General features: G+C 38.5%; 1 protein-coding gene across 2 annotated transcripts; it reads right to left on the reverse strand.

The window, feature by feature from the left end:
• Window positions 1-494: 494 nt before the first annotated feature.
• Window positions 495-27,300, reverse strand: TOLLIP (toll interacting protein). Of its 2 annotated transcripts, XM_071558780.1 has the most exons (7): window positions 27,095-27,300; window positions 19,801-19,950; window positions 15,238-15,420; window positions 14,038-14,190; window positions 11,994-12,084; window positions 8,211-8,231; window positions 495-3,922 (listed from the first exon to the last, which is right to left on the reverse strand). In XM_071558780.1, exons 1-7 carry the CDS (start codon window positions 27,125-27,127, stop codon window positions 3,708-3,710), a joined length of 846 nt encoding a protein of 281 aa, XP_071414881.1. In that variant the 5' UTR covers window positions 27,128-27,300; the 3' UTR covers window positions 495-3,707. The 2 variants fall into 2 exon arrangements, with proteins under 2 accessions (XP_071414881.1, XP_071414882.1); XM_071558781.1 differs by lacking the exon at window positions 8,211-8,231.

Here is a 27,300-nt window from a genome sequence, read left to right on the forward strand (position 1 = left end):
TAAATCTTTTAAATTCATTAATTATATATTAGCAGATAAAGATAGCTCTTTTTGTAGCTGAAATAGCACATAAGGTCTATTTCATAAGTCCTCATTAGGACACCACTCTCATCCAGATTCCTCAATCCTGCACACTGCAGCATTTCCTCCACAACCACATACCGTTCTCCGATCCTCCATTTCCCTCCAACGTTTCCCTTCAAACAACGCACTTCTGCCTTGTTCTGTCCTCTAGACCTGAAATAGTGTAGTATTTTCTTGAGAATGTAGCACCTAGAACAGCCAGAAAGAGGTACCTACCTGGAGAGAAACTCTTAAAATACTTTTGAGTATTTACTGTTAGTATTCCCACCACATAGTCACATTAAGAAACAGTGTAATTTGTCAACCAATGTGCAACACTGAATAAAAGACAGTAACTGATACTTGAATTCTAGATCAGTCTACGGACAAAGACTCAAATTGTGGTGCTCTCCAATAGAGGCATAACACACTTTCATTTAGATGATACCTTTATTAAATTAGAATGAAAAAGTTAATGTACTTTAGAGTGCAAGAAACATATTTGGATACTGGACTTCAATACAGAGAAACAATGTCTTCAGAATAATTACAGCATAAAACATCCTCTGTACGGTATTACATATCAACCAAACAGGCAATAATGTTTATAAGGGGGGGAAAAAACATTCGGTACCATCAGCAGATGCAAAGAGCAGTAGAGAAGTTGCAAGGATCTAGCTAGACAAAAAATGTTCCTACCTTTAGCAAGTTGAGGCTCTTGGCAGGACTTAAACTAGTACTAGGAGCACTAACTTTTAGCAGATACCTGTCTTATACAGCTGGCTTTGGCTCCAAGTTGCTTGAAGTTGTTGAGTAGAGGAGGAGCATCAAACACAATATTACTCGATTAGCATTTTGTCAAAAGCTACAATCATGAGTGACAATTTATTTGCTTATATAAACAGACTTTCAATTCAAATACCTTAATTTCACAGACCCTCAAATAACTAAACATTCCCTGCCTTTATTCCTCTCTCTCAAATTCAAACCTGACAACAGCTTCACTGGAGGGACATGTATACTGAATAGCTGAGCAGGCTTATGATTTTGTTCTTTTTAACAAGAGATAGTAGCTTGTCTTGACATAAGAGTTTCAGCTCTAATAATTATTTAAATAAAGACAAAAAAACCCCACAGAATTAAGTATAGTGTAAAATACTGAAATCCTTCTACTGGCTATACTGCTCCTATAAATCCAATTTTCAACTCATACGTGTACCCTGTTTTGCACATTTGCCTAGGACAAAAAAATACACTTCAAAAGTAAATCTAAGAACAGGAGTCTCTCTCAGAGGCCCAAAGCTCAGATTATGAATAAACCTGGCTGACCTAACACTCACACTTACCCCTCCTGGTGGTTAGAACTGAAAGGTGTTTATTCTGTGTTTGAAATGGAGCTGTAATAGGATGCAATACAATTTACCAGCCATTAAGTTGAACCATGACCACTTGCTTTTATGAAAAGCTGTATGATGAATCCCACCGTTTTAATATAAAAATTTAAATATATACATTTTCCCTGAATTGTTCCATCCCTAGCAACTCATGCTCTCTGTGTAAAAGTTAGAGCAAGGGACTCTTCATGGAGGTATCTAAGCATTAAATCCTTACCTACATATATCCTTTTGGGTCAAGATGTCACAAAACCCTGCTGTGAAGACCAAATGTCTCTACACATACTCAATCACAAAATTTACCATGATTGTAGGGAAGGGGCAAGACTAGTTTCTTGAAAACACCCATTTTATTTTAGGAAACAAAAGTGTGGTGATTCTACTACTACAGCACACAAAAACTATAGCCTTGAATCTCAAAAGCCAATTGGAGGATGTTTGAAGACATTTGGGCTTTCAATGGTAAATTTAAGATGTTAAGGGATTCATAACAAAACCATACATTAGGAAAAGACAGCTTTAAAAGGTCAGAAACTGGGATGATTTTTGGTGCTGTATTTTAAAAGTTTCAGTACTTGATTTTAATAATAAAAAAATAAATATTCATGCTCTACTGCCAGTGCTACCTAAAGGCTACTTGAATGTAGGTTTGGGGGGAAAAAATAAAATTAGCTTTCCACCAGATAACAAAAACAATACTTTAAACATGGGACATGAAATAAAGTATGGGGAAGAAGAGAATATGGGTCATTATCCCCTATTCCAAACCTGCCTTTAACGTTCTCATTAATCACTCAAGAGCCTAGATTTCAACTGTACATTCATTTCAACTCTTGAAAATATAAAGGTCTATGGCTATTGCAGAAAGTATTTGAAATCAAACATTAAAGAGATAACATTGCACATGACTGGAAAAATAAATTGGTGCATACTATTTAAAGTGCATTACTTTACAAAAACAGACACCGCAGAAACTTATCCAACAGGTGTAACTGGTGCATACTGTAAGATTCTGCAGCTTCTAAATTAACTCTTATTTGAGAAAATTATACTAGCAATAAATACAAACCTCCTTTGAGGATCACTGTAACTCAGATATGTTAAAATGTCTCTCACAAAGAATTTTATTTCCATCTGCATCAAATAATAGTAAATTGACTACAACAACTGTAGTCTAACAAGTCACTGAGCAATTTATAATGGCATTCTAAGATCCTGAAACTACCTGTCATGCTTATTTTAATATTACAGGAAACAATACAATAGATTTTCCCACTAAAGTAAAACAGCAATTTTGCTGAAATAGGTGTAAAGAAAGAAGCCTTATACCCAGGACATAGATTTCTGGTTTTTTAATGTAAGACAACAATTTTAGTAATTCTTTACGGCTTCAGTCACTTTTCAGATATAAAAATCCTTCCTTCTGCACTTATTATTTGAAATAGCCTTGGGAATGCAGAAATAGTAGTTAGAGTGCAATTAACTGTGGAGTACATTAGGGCTTAGTCCTGTTTTTGCTACAGTAATACATACTGTACGAGTCAAAAGTTATCTAATAAGACTTTACAGACACGTAACAATAAATACTATGTGGGAAGACAAAGCCCCAAATGCACACCAGAAAACACATTGCTTTGGTGCTCAGTGACTAGATTGAATAAAAGATGCTCATCGCAAATACCAACAGCGCAACCTAAGAAATTCAGCTTATTAAATTAAAAATCTTCAATCAGGAAGTGGTGAGTATATTACAGCAATAACTAAACACCACAGGACAAAAACAGTCTTTCTTTTAATTTCTATCAAAAATAGGCTGCTTGCTGAAACCTAAATACTTTTAACAAATCAGTTGTGTTTAAAGAGCAAACCTTCCATGAAAGACTTTTTTCCCAATCTAATGAACACCAGTCAATCCTGTACTGCATAGCGTTACTTCATAAGAGCAAGTTTATGAAAAGGGGGAGAGAAAGAAACAAAGCAGCATTACTCCCCACCCCATCAGATTACAGCCACAAAGGGCACAGCTGACAGCAAAGAGGTTTCACTGCTCTATTGTAGAAGTAAGCTAAACTGAGTATGTACAGACTGAGAAAGAAAAAGATCTAATGTCCAAGGAGAAAAGGCGTATAATTTTTTACACTAGATGCACTAACAGAAAGCTCTTGGGAAATTCTTCCTCTAGCTAAATCCCTGGCTTGGCAAGTAAAAATAAGTGGCATCGAGGATGGGGACTATGCAGGAAGTGGGAACCTATGATTCTTCAGCCATCTGAAGTAAGGAGTTGATAGCTGCATCCTTGTTCCCCCTCTGAGCTTCTAGCACTGAGCGGATTACTTCCCTGTCCATGTTGGGAAACATGTCTTGGATAGATTTCAGGTCCTCTTCATTACACAGGTGCTGAGGGTTGACTGCAGGTGGTGGTATTGCCACTGGTACCATGCCTGGATTACAGACTGCAGGCATCCCTGCAGGTTAAAAAGAGAAGAAGAAAAACCACAGAATATGAGTGGGTAGGGGGGGAGGAAAATCAGTAATTCTGAAGCAGAGAGCAATTCATGGCTTGTCCCAACCCATCAACTTCAGCATTTACTTCAACATGGATACCAGAGAAGGGGAAAAAAACGAAAGATTGCATAGATTATACCTACACTACTGCAACTGGAAAGCATTTTCTGAAACAGGCTGTCTCCCAAAAGTTGTATTCCAGAAGTTGTAAATCACAATATAGCAACAGGGACTGTTAAAAATCAGGTACAACTTCCATTAACCAGGTTTACACATGAATCACTAACCAAACACTCATCACAGAAAGGTGTGGCTGGTGTCCTTCCCACCATATTTTAGTTCCCAGTGTATTTATGTTGTGATGAAAAAAATGGTTTCACATCAGCAATATACACAGCTAATATTTACAAAGTCAGTGAATGCAATCTCCAGTACATTCAAAGGAAAGGAGAGTCCTTTGGTCCCTTAGGAAACTGGACCACACAAATAAGCCATTTTGAGCAAATGTTTTTCCCAAGCTGAAGTTCCATCCAGCCTACAAAGTTACAAAGTGGCAGAAGAGCAACACTTTTTGGGTATACACACTGCTTTTCTCTGACTCTTTGCCAGAGGACAAAATTCATCTGACCTGATATTTTTGCTAATTTCTTGCATGTGTATGTAAAATTAAAGCACTGTCAGTATACAGAGTTTTAGAAAATGAGCTTTCCAATCCCTGTTAAAAGGAGTTACTAGACAGAATTCCCTTTTCATCAAGTAAGAACATTTATCATCAAGTACAGATAATTGCTGAAAATACTATTTTTTGTTTAATATCAAACTGAAACCATACATAGTATACATGTAGAGCCTTTTGTTATCACCTCTGAAAATGGTGTATTTCATCTTCACTATGTAGTTTCAGATCCCTGAATATCTTAGTCCTCCTACTTTGTGTGTTACCTTCTGCAGTTCTCCAATAGCATTTCTACAAGGAAAACTACCTGCATCTAGATACAAACACGGCACTGAGAACAAATACTAAAACTTTACAATGCTGCTATTTGTTTTCAAGCATTTTTTGCACTGTTTCTAAGACTATTCACTTGGTATTTTTATGGAGTACTCTACAATAATTCAAAGACCTTCATGTGCAGTAATAACCAATCAAGAAATCATTACAAAATACGTATTAGTTTTTCCTTTACATGTACTGTAACACCGGCCTTCATGTACGATTTTATTTCCCATTTACTATAATAAGATCCTTCTGCGACCTGCTGTACTCAGAAAACTGCTCAGTGCTTTTGTTTTGACAAATTGTCTATTAGTCCTCTTCCCTCAATTAGTTTTTTAAGAAACATGATGCACCCCACCAACGGTCTCCTTCTATTAAGGGATGAATAAACACTTATTTTTATCTCCTCACTGGCTTTTCAAAATAGCTATTAAACCACAAGATGACCTTTATCATATCAGAGTATCACATGGTAGAAAGAATACTTAGCAAATAATATTTTCCAAACGCAGCTGACAAGGTGATACACACAGATCACACCATTCTTTCTTACATACTCATACATCTACAAATTTTAAGGTATGAGTTTTCCCTACACAACCACATCACTTCCTCCTAAAGTCTACCTAGTTATATGTTTGGTTTAAAATTGTTTGCTACAGTCTTCATAGGTTTTAATAATTTTCTGCAATAGAGAAAACTGTTACATCAGAACTGTTTTTAAAAGAAATTTCACTTTGCCCAGACACCTGTGCCATATCTCTAACCAAGGATATCTGTCATCTTTTCTGCAACATCCCCAAACTTTAGCTCTACTACTTTTTATGCCATTTGGACCACAGTCTCTATAATGGCATTATGTGTTTGAACAAATGGCAAATCAGACCGTGTGTGCGCTCGGGAGGTAAACCACTGTGCAGTCCCCACCAGCACTGCAAATACACTTTACCCAATGAACATACCCAGCAGCATTTCAGCTGCCTCTTCCACAGCTTCAACAAGACTCAACTCGTTCCTCACACTTCCTACAAACAATTTTGGCATTTAAAAGGGGTAAACAAAGATGAACAGCCTCAAAAAAAATGAAGTTGCAAAGTATCAAAGAACAGAGCAATAAAGATATGTTTTACTTCTAACACAAACTTCCCACTGATTTTTAGTAAGTTCTCAACACCTTAAGATTATCCAACAATTGGTCTAAACTGTGTAGGAAGTGCCCATACAGGAAGTCAGCTAATATATTAATCCAAATCAAACATGAGGCTCACTTCTCAAACTCCACAGCATCCTACAGCTTACCAATATAGCAACTAGAACAGTTTCTTACTGCTTTCATCTAAAAAAGATGATTATGAAGCCAGACATCTGTACAGGCTTCAAAAAGTATTTTCAATACAAATAATTGATTTTATACACAAGAAATTTCTTGACTGTATTGTTTCTCACTAATGATTTTTCAAAATCCATTTTCTCAGCTCTTACAGTTTTAGAATTAGCTTATGCTGCCTACAACTACAGTGTATACAAATGGAAGTTACTATCACAGTGATTTTTAAATAATACCTCCATGATAAATGCCATTCAAGCTATACAAATACCAATTTAAGAGTACTCTGGAGTTGATGTTTGAAGTTTTTTTTGTTACATGTTCAGGCTAAAAGTATCTATAATTTCTGATTTACAAAATAGTAAGACTTAAGCATAAACTTGAAGAATAATGCACTAAAATTTAGAAAATACACTTATATACATAGTCATTAGAGAAGTTTATAATAAACATCCCAATTATCAATGTTCTGTAAAGATCTGCTTTACGTATTGAAAATAACATATCACTAACAGGTAAAAATTGGAACTAAACGACCTAAGAATCCACTGTCAATGGAATTGCACACTCCCATGTTGCTCTCAGATATTAGATAAGTGTTATAAATCAAAAGAAAGAAGCACCATTTTCCAATTCAGTGAAATGACAATGGCAAACATGCTGGCATAAGCAGTGACATTCCAATACATGAAACAATAGCAAGTCAATTGCTACAAGCAGGAATGGAAGCATCAGAGCAGAACTAACAGGGTAAACTTTTTTCTAACTGCATACAAGGCATTACACACTTGTATTTTCTTTTTCAGTCAAGTGCCCTTGGTTAACTCTTAACTCATTATTCTGTCCCATGCACAGACTCTTTCAGAGTAAATTCAGGAATCTTCTCACCATGAATTCTTTTATTTAAATGAAGAAATCAGTATCACCTTTTCTAATGTGTCTAATGATAATTGCTTCAAAAAACCCTCAGTGCTAAAATATGCATGCCATTTAATTTTTTTTTTAAATGTTGCTTCTTTACAAGCTACTAGAAAAATTAAGGTATGGACCCATGACAAAAATCTAAAATTCCACGGCTCTGAACACACGAAATACAGTGCAATAACCACAACATTTTTATTTACAGCATCTTTTTGAAATTCAGAGCATCAAGAAATGACATTATATCTCACAAGGAGTAATTCTTGAATTCTGTGAACATATTTGATTGAAGACCAATATTTTATAAAAGTTAATGACATCCCAGTCTCTTTGCAGAAATCACGATCAAAGGTGTCACAGTAAAGTCAAGTCTAAACTGAAGAAAAATTGATTTCCTGTAACATAATTTGCCTTTAACAGTTCTAATCAGGTGCTTAACTTGACATGGATGTAAAACAGATGTGCATGAAAAATACACACTGATGAAAAAAAGTGTTATCTTTTTTTTTTTAAAAAAAGCTTATTTGAAGATTAGCAGAAGGCAACTAGCAGGTTGTCTTATCAGTGTCACTGTAGAACTAAGTTCTTCACTTTCAAGTTCACAAAAAGTCATGACATTACCTGCTTCTCTCCAAACCTCGCAGTAGTAGAACAACTGCAAGAATAATGTTTCTCTTCTAGGAACCCAGTACAGTACCTAGAATAGCTCACTGACATACAGCAGCTTCAGAAGAATATTATAATATCAGATTATGTCCATCAACACCATTATAACCAATTAGTTTAACCATTATAGCATGAAGCTGAGTCTTTAAAGATTTTCCAAAAGGTTAGAGAGGCTTTGACAATTTCCAGGACATGGATTAAATTGTTCTATTGTGACAACCAAGCGGCAATACCTTGTGATACAGTCTGCTGTGACAAATAAAGCTGTTTAGGTCAGTTCATGCAAAGACTCTTGAGTCAATGAGGATGGGAGTGAGAAAAGAGCTTGGAAACTTACCCAGTGCAAAGTACTCAAGCCCTAAAGACAGGTGAAAATGAAGGGGCAAGGGGAAAGGAATAAGACATGGGAAAGAAATATTAATCTATTTTAAGAGGAAATTGATCATTTAGCTTCCAGCAGTGAAGTTGAATAAACTGAGGCAGTGGGGTAAAACCTAAACTACCTAATACTAAAAAAACTAAATGCTACTAGGATTCAGTCTCTCAACTAATTTGCTTCAGCACTCTGAACAAGTTTTCTAAATGTGCTGTTTATATGGAAGAAACAATAAGAGGAAATGTTTCTAAATTAGTAAGCCAACAGGTGTTTGCAGCAAGGATTATATTTTATAGCCCACAAAGGACAACATACATCCATGGTTTTCTAAATAAATACCAATAATGTCACAAGCTAAACCATGAAACTCCATATGGACACCTAAAGGAATAATGTACATATACACACAACTTCGCCTCAGTGAAAACTGATATTCTTGACTCTGACAGGACCCTGAAACATATGGGGTTTAAGGCACTTTTCATACAGGTGTTCATAAATTAGGTAAAAATAAATTTCCTATTTATTGCAGGATTATTCAGTTGATAAGAAACATCACTTTCTTACTGAACTAATGTTTTTTAGCTTACATTCTCTGATACACTATTATGAAGATACTGTAAGCACCAGTATATCACAACATTCTACGGACAAATTGAGTAATTTTTTGAAAAACAAAAAAACAAGAAGAGATGGTAGAGAAACTCAACTTCTAAAAGAGCAGTAAGATTGACAAGTTTAACTTTTCATATACCCAATCTACAAATATATCATCTATGGCAACTATAATTTGTAGCAACTATTGTCATTGTCAGGTTTCAATTTTAAAAACTTTTGAAATTAACTACCATGATTCAAGAATATTCTATGGCCATTTCTGTTCTCATCACAGCTTTGTAACACCTACTGCCAAATGTGAGAAAGTGAGCATTACCTGTGCTGGCACTTTAGAATTCATCTGCTTACCACAGCGACAAACTTCTTGCTCCTACTGTTTACCCCAACTTGCATGAGAGTGTGAGAGAATAAGCTGCTTCGAGCCTCATTAGGTTAGTTACATACACCAAGTTCTGAACAGAAGTTTTCTGTTACAAAAAACCCCCTTGGCCTTCACCTGAATTTGATTTTACATCATCTCTCTGTAAGCTATTTTGGACGGTTAACAAGGAACTGTTAAACTGTCTGGATAAGCATTTTAGTCCACCCACTGTATTTCCATCATAGGTAAGAGATTCCAACAGTCCTGTCCAACAGGACAATCCGCTCTATTTCAAGATACAATAAACTATTCAGGGATGCTCTTCCACTCTTCTGAAGAGAACAAGTAGAACTTGCTTACTGACTACACTCATTTTAGCTGGGTAGGTAAAAAACCTGAACTAAAAAGCTGCAAAGAAGGTAAGCATATTTCTCTGGAACATAATGATGCCCTCCTCCATTGCCCTTCTTGGCGCAGTCTCAAAAAAGGAGAAAAATGCTGTGCAGTGTTACAAAGGAAGTTGCCAACAGAGTGGTCCCAGAATATATAAACAACTCAGTTGGGCAGGGAAGGCCAGTAGTTTTCCTACACCTTTCTGAAAGACTTTACAGAACCCAGGAGAAGCACGTAGTTCAGTATGCACAAAACACTTTTAAAAACTCCATGTCTTCCAAGATGCACTACTGGTTCCCTTTGTAATTTGAAATCACTTTTATTATAAGCCATTAATGAAACCAAATTATTCTGAAGTCAAGTCACTTTCCAACTCCAAACCTAACCACCCATCTCATTATGATGAGTGGGTCACTGATGAGTGAGTAAGTCAAAGCTTTAAAACTCACAGTGCTTTGGGAAATTTTGGTGATGTCCACAGAAATTCTAGAACAGCAAACATTAGCACAGTAATATATATAAAAAAAATCAAAAATATCAAATATAGGGCAAACATGGTTTATCAGAAGTCTGCTATTTATAAAGACAAGGAAGCACATTCAAGCTTTCCCAGAACAAAATAAAAGTTCAAATCCAGAGGTAGAACTTCATTGTGCCTCAAAAATACAAGTGACAGACTCAGAAAGAATTTTTAATACAGAAGATTATTACAGCAGTAATTAAAACAAACATGCTGGATCTTGGCAGGGCAATGATCCACCACACAGAACCTAAAACTGTTACACAAAGGCAAATTCTTACATGTTAAAATGTCAGACATTACTATCATTTGAAAAATATTATTTATTTCTTCACTTGCTGAAGTAGAAAATACTCTCAAGATAAACACAAAGTTTACATAACATCAAGATCTCAATATAAGACAGAGCACAGCACTTGAAAAACAATTTAAGGTCTTGCATCAGTGTGATCTGTTGAGTTCTACATCTACTGTCAGTCATACCCAAAACTAGTCTCTGCTTTGTTTCTTCTGTTTATATTGTCTGGCATAGAAATTTTGTAATACTATATGAATATTCTCACTTTTATGTTTTCTATAGCACCTTTTATTGTATCTTTTAAGCATATGCAAGATGACTATGCTTGAAGGGAACTACAGAAGGTCTGGTTTATCACACCAAAACAACCTTCAGAACACACACACAAGTTCAAAGCAGTTCACTGGCAAAAGCAAGAAAGACTTAAAATCTTAAAAGCACTTCAAATGAAGCAAACTACACGTTTTTATGAGGGGATAAAGCATACAGCCAAACTCTCCCATGTTAACTTAACTCCATAAAAATTAAACAGGAGGTAGGATTCCTAAAATACAAATCCAGTCTTTTGCTGATGAAGTTTTTTACAGAGTGCCCATAGTCTTAAAAAAGAAAAATAAAATGTCACCATTGTGTCAGCACTTAGGACTGCAACTATGTCCCACACACTCTATCACTCATTCATACACTTGCATGCAAAAAAATTAAGAATATGTAAATTCATCTTGTATTTTCCTTAAAGAGAACATATATTAGTGAATAAATAACCATACAACAAACTGGAGATTTTATCAGCCTGTAAGTGAAATACAAAAAATATTCAACTGAACTTCACTTATCAGTTACCTAAGTAGGGTAAAATCAAGTTTATTTACATACTTTAAACTTTTCATCTTTGACAGAAAAATTACAAAACCTAAGTTAATACACCTTCCTCTACAAGTTCAAAACTCACTTTGAACCAAACAACAGCACTGACAACACCTGCTTGTAGCTTGTTTTGGTGAGTTTACGTAACTATCTCAGAGCTCCCTAGCATTCATCATTCACTGATCCACACACTTCACATGCTGCACAGCAAGTTTCCAACGAAGCATCTTTGAAGACCACGGGCAAATTGATTCCTTTATGGGCTACAGAAGCTGCAGTTCTGACAGCACAATTAATTTGGGGCACCTTCTGAAGTTCAAAGTTTCACACAGGGATTGCCACCATTTAAAAAGCACAGAGCGTATTTCAAGTGCAGCCTGCTGGCTGTTATTCAGTGACCTGACCTAAGACTGAAATACTCAGAAGAAGCCTTCTTGTTCCAACTTGATAGACATTTTAATCCATGTAACCAAACTCATGCAGCATCCTTAAACAGGGTACAAGACTGAAAGCAGACCTACACTTAATTTGCTCCCTCTTCTCACAAAACTGTATGATGAGAAAAATGGTGAAGGACAAAATCATTTATAGCTTCATTTACATTCTGAAAACAGGATAAATTTGGTATTTATTTTCACAAAACCCTTCATCTGGAAGTTTCAGAATTTTCAAGGAGAGAAAACATACCTGCTATAGGCACATATCCAACTCCTTGCTGATACACAGTGGGCATCAGGACCACTGGCTGGGGCTGCATCATCATAGCAGCCGGCAAAGACTTGACACAAAAAGCACAGATTAGAATAGATTAGAACTACTCAAAAATAGCAAAAAACCAAAATCAGCAATTAAAACCTTGCAAACAAGTCGTCACATTGCAAATGCATGTTCAATATTACAGTATCATTATGCCAAAAGTGCTGATCTCTATTATACAAAATCTCTAACAAATGAACTGAACTATCATCTTTTCAGGGACAATTAACTTGCCTGTAAATCAATAAAAACACATTATGTCAAAGTAGCCTTTTGCAAGAGTGTGATAAAATTTGTCACTGAAATTTTGTTACTGAAGCAAATTATTTTAAAATAGAGATTTAATCAGCCTTATTGTAGTGAAATGAATATAGAACATTCCTTAAAAGGTAACCTAGAGGAAAAAAATTTAGAGGAAATCTAAATTTTATTCCAATTTTTTATTTTTAAAAGCAGCATACTGCTCTTAAAAGCAAAATTTAGTTCAAATCAATTATTTCCTGGGTAAACCAGTCCTTTAGACAAAATATTGATTTAACCCCATTCCCTTTTACTACCAAAATTCAGTTCGGTTTGATCTTTGAAAATATTAAAGGCTCCAAATCTATGTACAGTGCATTCATGGGGAGACAGTTTTCAAGGTTAATTACAAACTCATTTTTCTTCAGGGTAATGGAGCAACTGTTCAGATTGGGGGCAGAATGTGAATTTCAAACATCAGGGAACATCTGTTCCCAGCTGCACACTCAACAGCAGACTGGAACTTCCAATGATATACAAGTGTAGAAGGAAGCATTCAGGGCTGTACATGCTACATGTTATCCAACAGCTACTTAATACAAAGGTGGCAGATGAGAACACTCCATGGCCTGCTAAACAGAGCAGTGTAAGTAAGCAGTTCATGACCACTAGCACCAAACGAACAAGAATGGAAGTAAAAAACAATGTCATCTGAAAGATCATTCAAATCATCCAAGAAAAACCTAAGACAGAAAAGATTTTCCATCATTTTGTTTTGCTTTTAAATTGACATGAATTTCTTGAGGTTTTGGGGGCTGGGAGGGGAAAAGGTATTTTTGGATTCCACAAAGCTTTTTTAAAATTATTATTATTAAATTAGAAATTATAATGGACCATTTGACTGAGAATTTCTTTTTTATACTTCTAGTGGCACAATGTTACAGAAACTGCTGTACAACTGCCCAGGAGCCACTCTGGCAGTCACACTCCCATGTCCCCCAAGTTTCACTGCTGGGACCAAAGTCCTTTCACCCTGGGCAGCTCCAGTGACCCGACAGGTGCTCTGCTTGATTCCCTGCACATCCCACACTCACGCAGACGGGTAAGATCCCCTCACTGGCTCAGTGCTGGGTTTCCCACAGCAGACTGACATGTCTGGATCCTTAAAGCAATTTAGTCATGATGCCGTAACACAGAAACAGCTCAAGCTGGTGCCTCCGGGAAGAGAACCCCAGCAAAGGAATTTTGGGCTTTTATACCCTCAAAGTCTGTGCTCAGGTAGTCTGGGGTTCTCCTGCTGAGTCACTGGCTCCTACTGTATCCAAGTGCCACAAGTCCCCATGTTCTTTGTGATGCAAAGGGCTGGCACCAGCTCACAGCCTCTTGCCTGAGGCTCCCTCTGTTTCCCCCCACCCAGAGCACAATCTGCAGCTCACACTGCACAGGCAGCTACCAGTACTGGGTGCATTCCTCAACAACAGCAATAAGCTGAATTTTTGTAATTGCAAAACAAGATACTTATTTACCACCTCACTAAAAACTATTTATTGCCTTAACTAATATTTTTGACTGCTATTCCCAGATTTAAGTATAATTATTTTAAATGCTAGTAACACATAAACACCCAGTATGGTATGGTACAACAGAACTACTTCTACCTCAGCGTAAAATATATTCCTCCCACTACCTAAGAAGCTTCTCTCCCTTCCTCCTCCCAACCTCAAACTTGGCTTACCGTATAGGACATAACCAGATTAATCATTCCTTCCTTGTCATCACCTTGCCTTCCACTCAGGCTATACCATTCATCCTCCACATTTCCTTGTTTCAGAGACTCAGGAATTGTAATGTGTGTCCAAGCGATGCGGTCATCCATTGAAAAGGCTCGCTGGAATATAATTACAAAACATTATCAAGTTAATTGTCCTGGAAAAAAAACAACCTTAAAATCATTCTTGACTAACACTTCAGTTTTATGCTATTTAATTTTGTTAATTTTTATTCCTTTTGAAACTACTGAAGTGTCAGTAAATATTTTGGCTATCTCCTTTCCAACACAGATGAATGATGCTTTAATAAATGAGATCATAGATTGATTGTAGATATTTAACAGCAAGAAACTGCAAACCTGAAGCAGAACACTTCTAGAAATACAACATGCTACTATCAGCATAGTCTGAGTGAATCTTGTGACATTCACCACATGAATGTAAAGGAGCCTGTTTGCTACTACAAGCCATGAACTCCAGTAATTTCAGAGCAGATACAAGCACTAACATGCCACTCCTGCTGCAGAAATGAAACAGGCAATTGAACCTTAACATCTAAGCCCACAAAAGAGCATCCAAAAGCGTCACTTGCATAATGACCACACAGCTGCTGCGATGTCAGGCATTACGTGAGAGACAGCAAAAAACAGGCAAACTGTAAGACTTTAGCCTCAGTTGTAGCCTCTCAGTTTCTCCTAATAAATCCTACTGACTACATACAGTCTCTATTTGGCAGTTTTATTCTCAGCATTTCCAGGCATGGGAAAGCTTCCAAGCTTGTCCTAGGTTGGAATAACACCAAGAATTTTCGAGTAAAATAGCACTGTGCAAATAGAGACAGTGCAGAATAGAAGCCTGCAGGGCACTTTGATAGCCAAGAGGAGCTTAAATACCACTCAAGTATCTTTTGCTTCCTTCTCTTCCTTTGCAGGCAATCCTGCTAGTGCCTCGTATCAGCCAGCAAAAGAAATACACCAGTTCTGACATTCCTGGAGAAAAGTAAGGCCGCCTTATGCATTGCTGCTTTTGGCGTTCTGAAAAATTTTCATCATCTCTCAGAGAACACAGAAACTTTAGTAATTCAATGCTTTTATGCAAGGTTTCACCCAAACCTCAGTCTAAACAGCAGATGGGGAGAGGCAGAAAAAATATATTGCAGTTCTGACCTCATCAAATATCTCTAGATAAAAAGAGTCCACACCCGGGGGAACAGTGCACTGAATAACTTTGTTCCAGCGCGGGTTCTTGGCTCCATTATGTGCTGTTGGAGTTTCATACACAGCATAGCCCAGCCGTATTCGACAATACGGATCCATGCGTGTCATTCCATAGTTCTTTGCCAGCTTTGCCTGAAAAGAAAAGAAAACCAGTAAGAACATAATGTTGACATTAACTTGAAAATTTAATTACTATTAGTTCACAATAAAAATCAAATATTGAACAAAGGACTAGATTCAATTATGTGATAGACAAGGAGTAAAAAAAGGAAGGCAAGAAAAAGAGCATTCCAATTAAAACATACACCAATGACACCATTGAATGTCTGGGACACCTTGAAAAGGGTTCATCTGTTACACAGCTGTGCCCAAGCAGAAGTTGGGCTTTTTGGACATTATGTTTCTCTGACCTGTACTAAGAAGGCTATAGTTCTTTCTACAGACAAGTGGCAAACCAAAGTTTATAGAGCTCACAACAGTTGAGAGGTGCACAACATTTATCACAAAGGCTGCACCTCAGCCCTTTTCTCCTTCAGGGCACATGCGGTTCAGCAATTCGTACATTAGAACTGGTGAGGTTAAGTCCACATTTATAAGAAACAGTTTGAGACGTAACAATTAAAGTAGGAAAGCTGGCATCTAAATTATCCACTCTATAGACTCTTAAGTTGTAAGATTAAGCACTTTATCATAAAAGCACCAAAAGAAAGGCAACAATCAACCATGATCATACAAACTCACCACCATTCCCTACATATCTGAAAGAAGAAAAAAAAAGCCGTAAATTATCTTCCCAGCAACTTTTTCTGATATTCCACCACTTTATTAGTAGCAGAACTAAGGCATGCTGCTCAGTATAATCTATCAACACATATTTAAGTACAAAATACTTTAACGAGCTTTTCACCTTCTACAGGTTAACTTTTCTGTGGCAAGTCTTCTATCCAGAATGCCATGTCTCAATATGCAGACAAGATTCCACAGCATTCCTGCATAAACTCCCAGACAGGTACAGAAGAATCTGTTGGGATACCACAGGGTTGTACTGCCATTCAGAAGACCCTTGACAGGCTGGAGAAGTGTGCACACAGGAATCTTAAAGTTCAACAAATGCGTCACGTGAAAGGGAGAGGGGCAGAAATGCAAAGATTTCTTACCTCACTCCTGTATGAATGTAAAGTTAATAGCTATAAGTGCCCTTGGAACAATCAAAACTTTATGCATCCAGCACTGCCTATCGACCCATGAACAGAACACAGGCTGGAAAGATTTTCGACCTTCCTATGAGGACCACACTTTAGCCAGGGAGAACTTACTAACTATAAGCATTCCACAACATCAAAGCTTTATATAACCCAGATCAGTCTGTCTGCATCTCACCTGAAGAGACAACACGGGACACACTGCCTGGAAAGGTCTTAGTTTATGGACCACATTTAATAGCAAGAACAGTTCCCGAAATAACTTTTATTAATACAAGTATGTGACATGACTATATGCGTTGCATAGCTGGTAATAACATTTAGCTGCAGGATTGTATTTAACTGACGACAAAAAAAACCAAAAGAAACTGGCACAAAGCACATTCTACAGGCAACTCCTGCAGTATACCCCTCCCACGACAATCTTAACTAACAGAGGATTACTAACCAGAAACACAACAGCTCAACACAACACTTAAACACACTCAGTAACCCACAGCAAAAGCAACAGGAAGAATACAGGCGCTTCCCACTAACACGTATACACTCGGTGAGTTATAGTAAATTATAATCAGTAAGGCACAGGAAAACAGAGTAAGAATTGGTTGCTCACCCCTTTAATGTCCGATGGGGTGGGGGGAGACAGGATAGTTCACAGGCTGCCCTGCCAGAGGTGGTGGAAGTTTTTCTCCCCAGTTTTTGGTCATGTCCAACCTCTTTTTACACCTTTTTTTTTCTTTTAGGTAGGTTGAGTGATTATGGTCAATACTTTGGGGGTGATAGACAGATGCCTGAGGGGTGGCTCCTTGGGTCTCTGCAGGGTGCCACAGGGTGCAGTGAAGAAAGGCCATGTCATTTCCATAACACTCCATTCTTTGGTAACCCCATCCAGAAGCACTTTCAGGGAGCTAATCCTTCCTGCAAGCATCCCTCCAGAGGGTCGAGGGTTTCCCTTAACTCATACCAGAGCGATCACCCGACAAAATGGAAAGGCAGCATTCTGACCCCGAGGAAGACATGCACAATTGCTGACTGTGGGCCATCTGGCTGAAAAGAAGCTTTGAGGAGAAAAATACGGAGGGTCCTGGCAGATACCAATGCTTCCTTGGAGCAGAGACAGGCAGTATTCTGGGCTGCATTGGGAAAAGCACAGAGAGCAGATCAAGAAGATCCCTTCTACTCAGCACCAGGGAGTACATGTCTGCAGCACTGTTCGCTTTAGTTCTGGGCTGCTCAGTACAAGACACAGTCACATTTGACTGAGTCCTGCAAAGGACCACTAATACAACTACGGGCTCCAGGTAATCACAGAAAAGCTGAGGCTGGACAGGATCCCTAGAGACTGCTTAGTCCGAGCTCCCTAGTAAAAGCAGGGTCAAATGTTCAGGGAAGTTCCGAGTGTCTCTGTGCATGAAAGCTGCACAAACTATTTGGGCAACTTGTTCTCATATTTGACATCTTTCCCTATAAAAAGGTTTTTCATATATTCAAGTAACAGTTTGCTGTATTTTAATTTGTGCTCACTGCATCTCTAGTCCTTCCTCTAGACAGTACTGAAAAGTCTGTCGTCTTCTTCTTAAATACCTGATGGCAGGGACTACTCAGTGGTAAGATTCACCTGAAGACTGTTCCACAGGTCTCTCAGCCTTTCCTTGTATATAACATCCTCCTTAATCCTTGATTAAGGGAGTTGCCTGAGGGGACAGTAGGAGATAAGGCTGGGATGAGGTTTGGACTAAATATACTCAAGAAGTCCCCTCTAACCTCAACTATCCTGTGATTCTATAACAGGCAAGGTATTAAGAAGAGCCATTAAGTTTTATTTTTTAAGAAAGATAAAGACTTTTTTCTTGTCTGCACAAGGACATAAAAATAAGTAATAGCTGAACCTTATAAAAACCAGTATTAACTCCATCAGTTCACCCATCCAAACAGGAATATGAATGCTTCTGCAACATAACTGCTCAAAGCAAGATCCAAAACTCCTTCTTGAACACTGTACTGTCTGCTTCCTTTATCTGCTTCAGGGATTTCTACTGATTGGATCAATATCCTGTGACAAAAAGCACTTCAAGATGTTCAAGCATAAAGTCAAAGATGAACAACCTATGGAGTGGGATACAAGTGGCAGACACTGGTAGGATAAGAGACACATGGCCTGTCGTTTGATAAATGTTTTGTTTCCTTATACACCTGAGATTTAAGCCACATCATCTATTCCTAGCTCTGGAAAAAAATTATACCAAAGCTTGTATGCTCTAAAGTGGTAACATTTTTATGCTGTTCAAAGTTGCAGGCTTCCAATACAAACTGGGAAATTCATCAGAACTAGAAAGAGGGCTGCAATGAATGAGTTCCAAGTGTCTAGGCTTCAGAAGTAATAAACTTTGAAAAAGCATTGCCCCCAGTTTTCAAAGGAAAGATACCAGCTGAGAAGCACTGAAAGACACAGAAAGGATCCATTCGTATCCCTCTTCCTGAGAGACCTTATATGGGTTTACTTCCCAGTAAGGACTTCACCTTGGAAGCTGTAGCCATACGTGTACTACTTCAGAATTGGTGCTAAATTTGAAGGTAATTCTCCCTTTTGCATGTTTTAGAGAACGACTTGAAAAACAGCACTTGTAAACAGATAAAGTGCAGTAAGTTAGTAAGAAGGACATCAGATATGCTAATGTGGATAAACAGAATTGTGTTGACAGACAAGTTTTAAAACTTGAAATCTTACACATAATAAATACAGTAATACAGTACTGCCAAAACATAAAGGAGAACAGTAACAAGGGAAAAGAGGAAGTAGAAAATAAAGAGCTAGAACTGTATAGTTGTGATGAATAAAAAAGCCTGGAGAAAGCACTGGGACAAACAGCAAATGCATTAGAAGAAATGGGGATGGAACAGAGCAGACTGTTATGGAAAAATACATAAGGCAACCACAGTTTCCTATAACATCCTCAAAATTGTTAACATCTTCCAATAGTACTGTTTCTACAGAAAGCCTTCTTAGCAAAAGTTTTTGGAGAAACCTGTTCACTGCAAAAAAATCCCATGAATTTATTTGATTATGTGCTATAATAAACAAGGTTTACAGAAAATTGTCACATCAGTCAGCTGTGAAACATGAAACTGGACCAAATGCTGACGTACAGAAACATGAAGCTACAAAAACTTTAAGAATTACTCATTCCCCATTTATAAGTAATTTAGTTACTCAAATTCCAACACAAAATCTTTTCATGGCCACTGATCAAAACAGATTAATTGTATTAATTACTTAAAATTAGTTTTCCAAAGATGGTACAATTTATACCTGTACTACAGTAATGCTGAGTCTGCCTACTGTACCCATTGGTCCTCCATACTGTAGCTGCTGAGCTGCCTGGGCATCCAGCTGGATCTGTTGTTGCTGTTGGGTTGGGGTAATGCGAAGAAAATCTTGAGGAAGCTCACCAACATACACCTTAAAAGAGGAAAAGGGGAAAAAATACTTCAAAGTTCAGTCTTTCACTTGTGTAATGAGAAAGAGAAGAATATAAATCACAGTGCAACAAATTCAGCAGAATTTAGTCTAGTTTTGACAGCATGAACAAAGAACTAATAAAATGACAAAACTGCCAACTCACACAGAGAATGTTCTCACACTCATTTTTAAAAACACAAAATTCCAACATGAGGTTCTGAAAAAAGTAAACATAGAGCTAAAGCTGCTCTGCAACTAAACATTTAAGTAGTCCATACAAAAGTCAGAGCTACCACGTTTTACATCACATTCACTTATGACATCTGATGTCACCCAGTTCTTTCAGTTACTCATCACTCACGTTGCATCCAATCATTCCTGTGTCAAGACACAGCCCACTACTTTCATTTGAAAGGGTCACTTTCACAGTCACCTTCAAGACAGATTATAAAAACAGTAGTTCCTACAAGCTAAACCCTGCAACAGAATAAAGATGCCCTAATGCTTTTCCAGTGTTAAACATGGCCGGCCTGCAACTTGGTGAAAATTCGACTGCACTCAAAACAGTAACAGAGAAATTAAAAATGTCGTCTATCATGAGAATGAGTCATGACAAAAAGTAAATGTATACTAGAGGACCTCCATCACATGCACCAATATGAATCAGCATCCACCATGTATTTTCTGTTACCTTCACAGTAGAAGAAGGGAAAGTCTCTACCTATTACTTGGCAATTCAACAACTCGGGTTGTTTCTACATTTTAAATGCTTGGTGAACATTATTAATAACACATTTAGAGAGATTGCCTTTTTAAACTAACATACATACTATAATAATTTTAAAAGAAAAAGTGTAAAATGGCATAGAACATTTATAATTAAGCTGCACTCCTTTCTGTTGTCTATTGTTATGGGTTGTTTACACATTTAATAGAGAACAGTCTACCTCATGAAGACAAAGGACAATGCAATTTCTCATGTTGCAATCCCATGCAAGATTACTCAACTGTCTGTCTGGCAGATGGATGCCTACAGAACATAATTTGAGAAGTTAACAGGCCTTGAGGACATAGCATTTCGAGATTAGACAGCATTTGCATGTTAAGATTGCATCTTTGAGATAGAAATTGGAGTCAAATCACATGTTGCATGACTATTTTGTACAACTGAGAGCCTCAGAATCTTGGCAACAGTAGGTGTCACATGCCAGAAAGGAAGTTTATCTAAAAAGCACAGGAGGAAGCACTGAATGCCTGCTGCCAGACTATTGGGAAGGATAAAGGGGAATTAGTTTTGCTTACAAGCATCTTAAAATTTTACAATTAAAATCCTAGGGAGCTTTAGTTTTAAAATGTGGGAAGAAAAAGACAGGGGCAAACAGGGAGAAAACTAACTTAAAAATAATAAAAGAAAGCTTATTTAAGTTTGGGTGGAAATCAGACATAGTCTTGTAACAGCCTTCTCAGTGAATACATATAATTAAAAATAAGTTGGTTTTAAAATAAGAAGTAATCCGTTTAGCAAGATTTGTAATGACAACAGAATTATCAAAGAAATGGCTTTTACAACAGCAGGTCCCATTCTAACCCTGGTCCTAAAGGAAGCTTCAAATCTGGTATTATTAGCATCTCTAGGAATAGACATCATAAACACTTCATAGTCAGAAGTGGTGGCAGCCCTGAAATCACATTTCCATAAACACAAGCTCCCTCTGTCAACATTTCAGAAAACAGGACAGTCTCTTTATTCTCTTAACAAGCACACAGGAAAACTTAAGTCATTCAACAGAAGTCTAACACTATCTTTGACTTTTTTGAATTTTATTTTATGTAAGTCAGCCAAATATTGCTCCAAAATAAAAATATAAACTAGTCGCTGTACTGAGGACCAAGAGGGACAAAAGGAGCCTGTAAGGGAGAATAAAGTTTTCTTACAGCATTTAAGCTGATTTTAGGTCAGTCAGTTACCTCACACAAAGCTACATTCTCATCCTAGGATTGCAGAGCTGACATACATAGAAACTAAAACTAGCTCGCGTAAGTTCTCAAAAGATCTGAGCGGCATATCCCTCCAAAAGAAAGAGTGGTGAACAGATGTACACACTCCTGCCTTGAACATTCAGTTCTGACTGAGATCTGGAACGCAAGGACTGGCAATGTAGCCTCTAAAACATCTAAGAAAGATGCTTACTGAGAAAAATACACTACTCTGTATGTTCTTATGCTAATTATCAGTTGATTCCATTTGATGGGAACAAATTAATATCATGCAATCTTTTTATCTGTAAGAAAATAGATCAAATTACATCTTCCTCAAAGCATTTAAAAGCAAGCACGTAACTGTCGCCTCCAAAGCTGAATCAAAAATACAAACTTACGTAACCAGCATTCAACACCAGTTCTTGTTTTTAAAGCAAGCAGAACATACAAGACAAGCTTGTATCATTGATCCTTCTCCACAACCACTTCAAAACAAATTAATTTCTCTCTACTACAATGGCATTTAAGAAAAAATGTGAAATTAAAACGTGTTCTATCACTAACTGTCGAACAAGAAATTAACTCCATTTAGCAATAAGACAGGGATAGGACTACAATTCAGAAGACAAATGTTGAACAGGTATTCATAAAAAATAAGCCTGCCTTATAATTACTTTTTAATTAACTTTACTGACAGCATTGCATATCAAAAGTATAGATTACCTAGAAACAGAATAATATTGCCTTTCCTATCTGCTACAACCACCTAAGAGGTAGTTTTGAAGTTCTTCAAATTGAAATGCTGCAGGTATAAAAACTGCATCTCAACTTCCTCAAACTATAGGCAATTTGATGTTCTACAGCTATTTGAACTGAGGACAGGGGTGTCTCAGTCTCAACTCCCCGGGTTTTTTCACCCTAGTTTCTTGTACAACATTAATCGGGGCCAATAGTTGCAAAGTATGTTGGTGCAGAGGGATGATCAGAAGAAAGTGAAACACAGTTTGGAGGTAAAGGGAAGTGGAGGGAAGTCATCGGAATCCTGACCTCACTAACTGATCACACAAGTTCTGGTACCTACAAACCGGAGAGAAAGGGAACACAGGGCCAAGGACAACCACAACTGCCCTTGTGTATTTGCCCAGACACAACACATTCAGGGAACCATAACTAAGGTTGCCATAGGAGCAATGACCAAGGAAAACTAACATGAAAATTCTTTGAAGCATCACAGAGCTTAAACACCTAACCTCTCAAAATAGTTCTAAACCATTCTCCTTTAAATGGTTTTACTGTTTTTGAGAAAGAAAAAGGGAATGAGAATTTTGAATTATTGTGCTATGCTTTGCACACTAAATAAAAAATCGGTACCAGGTAAAATACATGCAGAGGTCCAGAAAGAGCTGGTATTTGTTCAAGGCTGCTCTCTAACATCTTTGAAAGGTCACAGAGATTAGAGGAAATGCTCTATAATTGAAGAAAGACAAATCTCACATACAGCTTTCGAAAGGGTAAGAAGGATGACTGAGGAACCACAGGCAGGTCAGCTTCACTTTACTCACTAAGAAATTTATAGAGCAAGTCCTTCTGGAAGACATTTCTTGACGCACAAGTTAAAAAAACCCAAACCATCAGGGACTAGGAATAGCCAGCCCTCACCAAGGCTTTAAAAGATAAAAAAAAGGCATAATAGGCCATCTGCCTTCTACAATAAAATTATTAGAATACGTGAATAAGGAGGGAGCAGAAAGTATGAAAGCTGGGTCATTACAATCCAAATGGGGAGACTACTTGATGGATGAAAAACTGCCTGAGGCACTGAGATCAGAAGCTGAAGTTCAGTGGTGATTGACACTGGAGATTGGTTAAAAGCAAAGTTTTCAAAGGTCTGTACTGAGACTAACTTATGTGTCGAACATTCTTCCTCAGCAAACAAAGGGGAAGAGAGAATGTACTCATCACTTTTGAGGAGGACACCAAATTTGTGGAGAAATGACTGATATGTTTGAGGACAGGACAAACTATTGAGGGAAGAATTCACTGTCAGGAATCTCATGAAATTCAACAAGGGCAAAGTCCTGTACTTTAGATAGAAAAATCCTGGCACCCATACAGGCTGGGGAATGATTGGCAGGGCTGCATCTCTACAGAGGTGAAGGGCAAGTTAAACATGGATGAGCAGAGCACTCCCACAGCAATGAAGCCTAACAGCAGACTCCACTGCATCAAGAGCTCAGTCAGTGGACTGAGGAAAGTAATTGTTTCCCTTTACTTAGAACTCACTAAACCACATCTGGAATACTGTGAACCTGTTTGGGGTCCAGCAGTACATGAGCTTGAAGGAGTCCAGCAAAGATCCACCAAGACGGCCCATGAAAAGGGCTGAAGCACAAGACTTGTGAGGTCAGGCTGAGGATTTGTATAGAGGAGGAGAAACTTAAAATGCACCTTGTAGCAGCTGTCGAGTATCTACGAGGAGGTCATTGAGAAAATAGTGCCAGGCTCTCTTCTGAGATGCAACACAAGAAGAAAGGAGATCTCAACTGTCAAACTGAAGCAGAGAACATTTCACATGAAAGAAAGGAGGTAAAAAATACCTGTTAAAATACCTGCAGGAACTGCGATATGCAAACATGAGTTAAAAATAAAAGATAGAATTAGTGTCAATATGACATCTATGACTATGCCTGGAGAAGATAAAGATAAGGCTCTGGGGAGACCGCAGAGCACCTTCCAGTCCCTAAAGGGGCCTGTAAGAAAGCTGGAGAGGGACTTTTGACTAGGGCCTGGAGAAAAAGACATCAAAAGTTTTGAAGAGTCTCAAGACAAAACTCAACAGAGTAGTGATTGTTAGGGAAATCAGGAGCAGAAATCTATGTAGTCTTGATACTTGATCTAATTTTGGAGAACCTGACATATTTGCCAGCATGATGAATAATCACAGCAAGTAGTTTTAGGTATGACTGGCTAGCCAAGGAACACAAATATGTTTTGCTGGCTCAGTCTTAACCTGAAGCCTGATCAAACTGTTTATTAACACTCTCACTTACAGAAGGTAATCATTTAGCAGCCCGTACATATTCAGGTATAGCTTAGATTTTAAAAATTATTTCATTCTCAAAAGATCATAAAATGTGTGAAAGCCAGAACTGTTCTCTCCAGCCCTAAAGAAAAAAAAACGTCTCTCAATACTTTAGCACCATTTAGTGGCTATTCATTAGTAATGCAGTTGCAAGCACAATTCTGTCTCTAGAAAGAATTGAGAAAGGCTGGCATGTACCTATCAACATTTTCAGCTGTGAATGACTGCTTAACATTGCATAATTTCTTCATTCATTTGAAAACATTTAAATCTCTAAAGTAGGCAAGGAGGAAAAGCAGGCACCACAATGTTAAGAACATGTTCTAAAAAAAAACCCCCCGAAGCCTGAAAGCCAAACCTGCACGCTATAAGTCATCACACCTTTCCATTTGTCAGGCTTCCATCAAGTTTATGAAACAAAAGATTGCCAACAGATTATTCAGGAGTATCTGGGAAATTCTAAAACAAGATATTTGGAATAACATTCTATGGTTGAGATGCAGCTCCTCTAATTTAAGAAAGACTAGGCAGTTATGATATTCAAATCTCTGCAAGATGTTCAAGAAGCTTGTCACTACAATCTTGTCAAATCAGGGAGATTTCACCAAGCTAAAACAAGCAGACATTGAAATTATGACACTCAATGTCAACAACGTGTTAAGCACCACAGGCAATCAAAACTTCTCCCACAAAGAAATGCCACTCTGCTTTAAGGACAGAAGTATCTGCATAATATCACATGTCTGCAAATAAGGACTACTATTCACCTTCAGTGAAACTATTCATTTTGTTACCAATTACCCCAATCTCGCCAACTTTTCTCTAAACATGAAAATAAAGGATAACTAAAAGTGAAGTTCCTGTTAAACAGATTGACTGTTTTTCAGATATTTAGATTATTTTGAGCATTTTTGAGTGAAATCTGTTACATATTGACTAAATTCTATTTGGAATCAATCACACACACATCAAGCCTTTGGGCACAGCAACTGCCTCAGTCATCACAGATTCAACAAGAACAGCAGTTGTTTTTTAAGGATGCCATAGTTTTTTTACCTCAATTCTCAACTCTAAACTTTTATTCCAACCGTCATCACAATTCATTGTAAAATTAATCTATTCTAGAAGGCCAGACATATAAGGCATTTTAAGGAACTGATGATCACATAATATTACTGTTATAACAACAGACAGCAACGCCGTTTTTCAAGATCAGCAATTTAATTATTCACCTCGCTGATCTTTCTACGAGACTGAGTAGATATACCAAAAAGAGTAGCTCTTTCTGTGAAATAAAATTCAGTCGTTTCAATTGATTGTTCGAAAAAAGTCTCACTTCACCTTCAAGCACGATCATATTGTCAATTACTACCAGATCCTTCCGGGCCGGAGGAACACAGAGCTGATGTTGGACACCACACGGCAGAACACCGCAGTATGAGGCATGATTACCCCTGGGCAAAACCAGACAATAACATATTCCCAATAAACTGTCAGCACCACCTCCCAGCACACTCTTAAACTGTTTTGACGACCGCTCAGTGCCTCCCGTCCAACACACACGCCTACAGCTCACACTAGATGCGTCGTTCCAGCTTCCAGGCGGCGACTCCAGGGATAGCGGCCCGCCGGTGCCCTGCCGAGCCGCGGGCACAGGGAGCTGCGCTCTGCTTTCCGAGGAAAGCGGTTTAGTTTAAGCCAGTCCCTCCTTGGGAAGGCCTATTGGACAAAGAACGGGCAGGAGAGCCGCCTTAAGCCCCCTGCGCAGAGAGGTAGGACTTTGCCTTCCCCTCTCCCAGCGCCTCTTCGCCAGGCGGGGAACCGGGAGAAGAGGCAGACTTCCTTCTCCTGGTCCCTCGGCAGCCTGAAGAAGAGAGAGCTCTTCCTCACTCCCCTCCACCGCGGCCGGAGCAAGGCCGGACACATGGAGTCTGGCTCGCACAGCGCCGTGGCAGAGGCCGGGGCGAGAGGGCCGGACGCCGCAGCCCGCCTGGGTCGCTTCAAGCTGGGCGCGCCCGCCCCGCCCTGGGATCGGCGCCTGAACACAGCCCCGGCGGGCCCCGCGGCGCCCGCAGCACTCACCGGGCCCCGCTGGGTGCTGACGGTGGTCGCCATGGCGCCTCGCCGGGGCCGAGAGCCTTCCTCTTCCTCCTCCTCCCGCCCCGCCAGGCCGCCAATCGCGGTGCCGGTGCGGCTGCCGATGCCGATGCCGATCCCGCTCCCGCTCCCGGTGCCGATGCCGATCCCCCTCCCGGCGCCACCCGTCACTCAGCGCGAGCTCCGCGTCA

Source organism: Pithys albifrons, chromosome 6 (genome assembly GCF_047495875.1).
Source record: "Pithys albifrons albifrons isolate INPA30051 chromosome 6, PitAlb_v1, whole genome shotgun sequence".
In the NCBI taxonomy this organism is placed as follows: domain Eukaryota; kingdom Metazoa; phylum Chordata; class Aves; order Passeriformes; family Thamnophilidae; genus Pithys; species Pithys albifrons.

What these genes read in the sequence shown, in the direction of transcription:
- TOLLIP (XM_071558780.1), bottom strand. Translation starts at nt 27,127, where the DNA reads ATGGCGACCACCGTCAGCACCCAGCGGGGCCCG. An exon ending in TCAGCATTACTGTAGTACAG is followed by an intron (nt 15,421 to 19,800) that starts GTATAAATTGTA and finishes TTTTCTTTTCAG; the next exon opens with GCAAAGCTGGCAAAGAACTA. An exon ending in ATCTAGAGATATTTGATGAG is followed by an intron (nt 14,191 to 15,237) that starts GTCAGAACTGCA and finishes ATTATATTCCAG; the next exon opens with CGAGCCTTTTCAATGGATGA.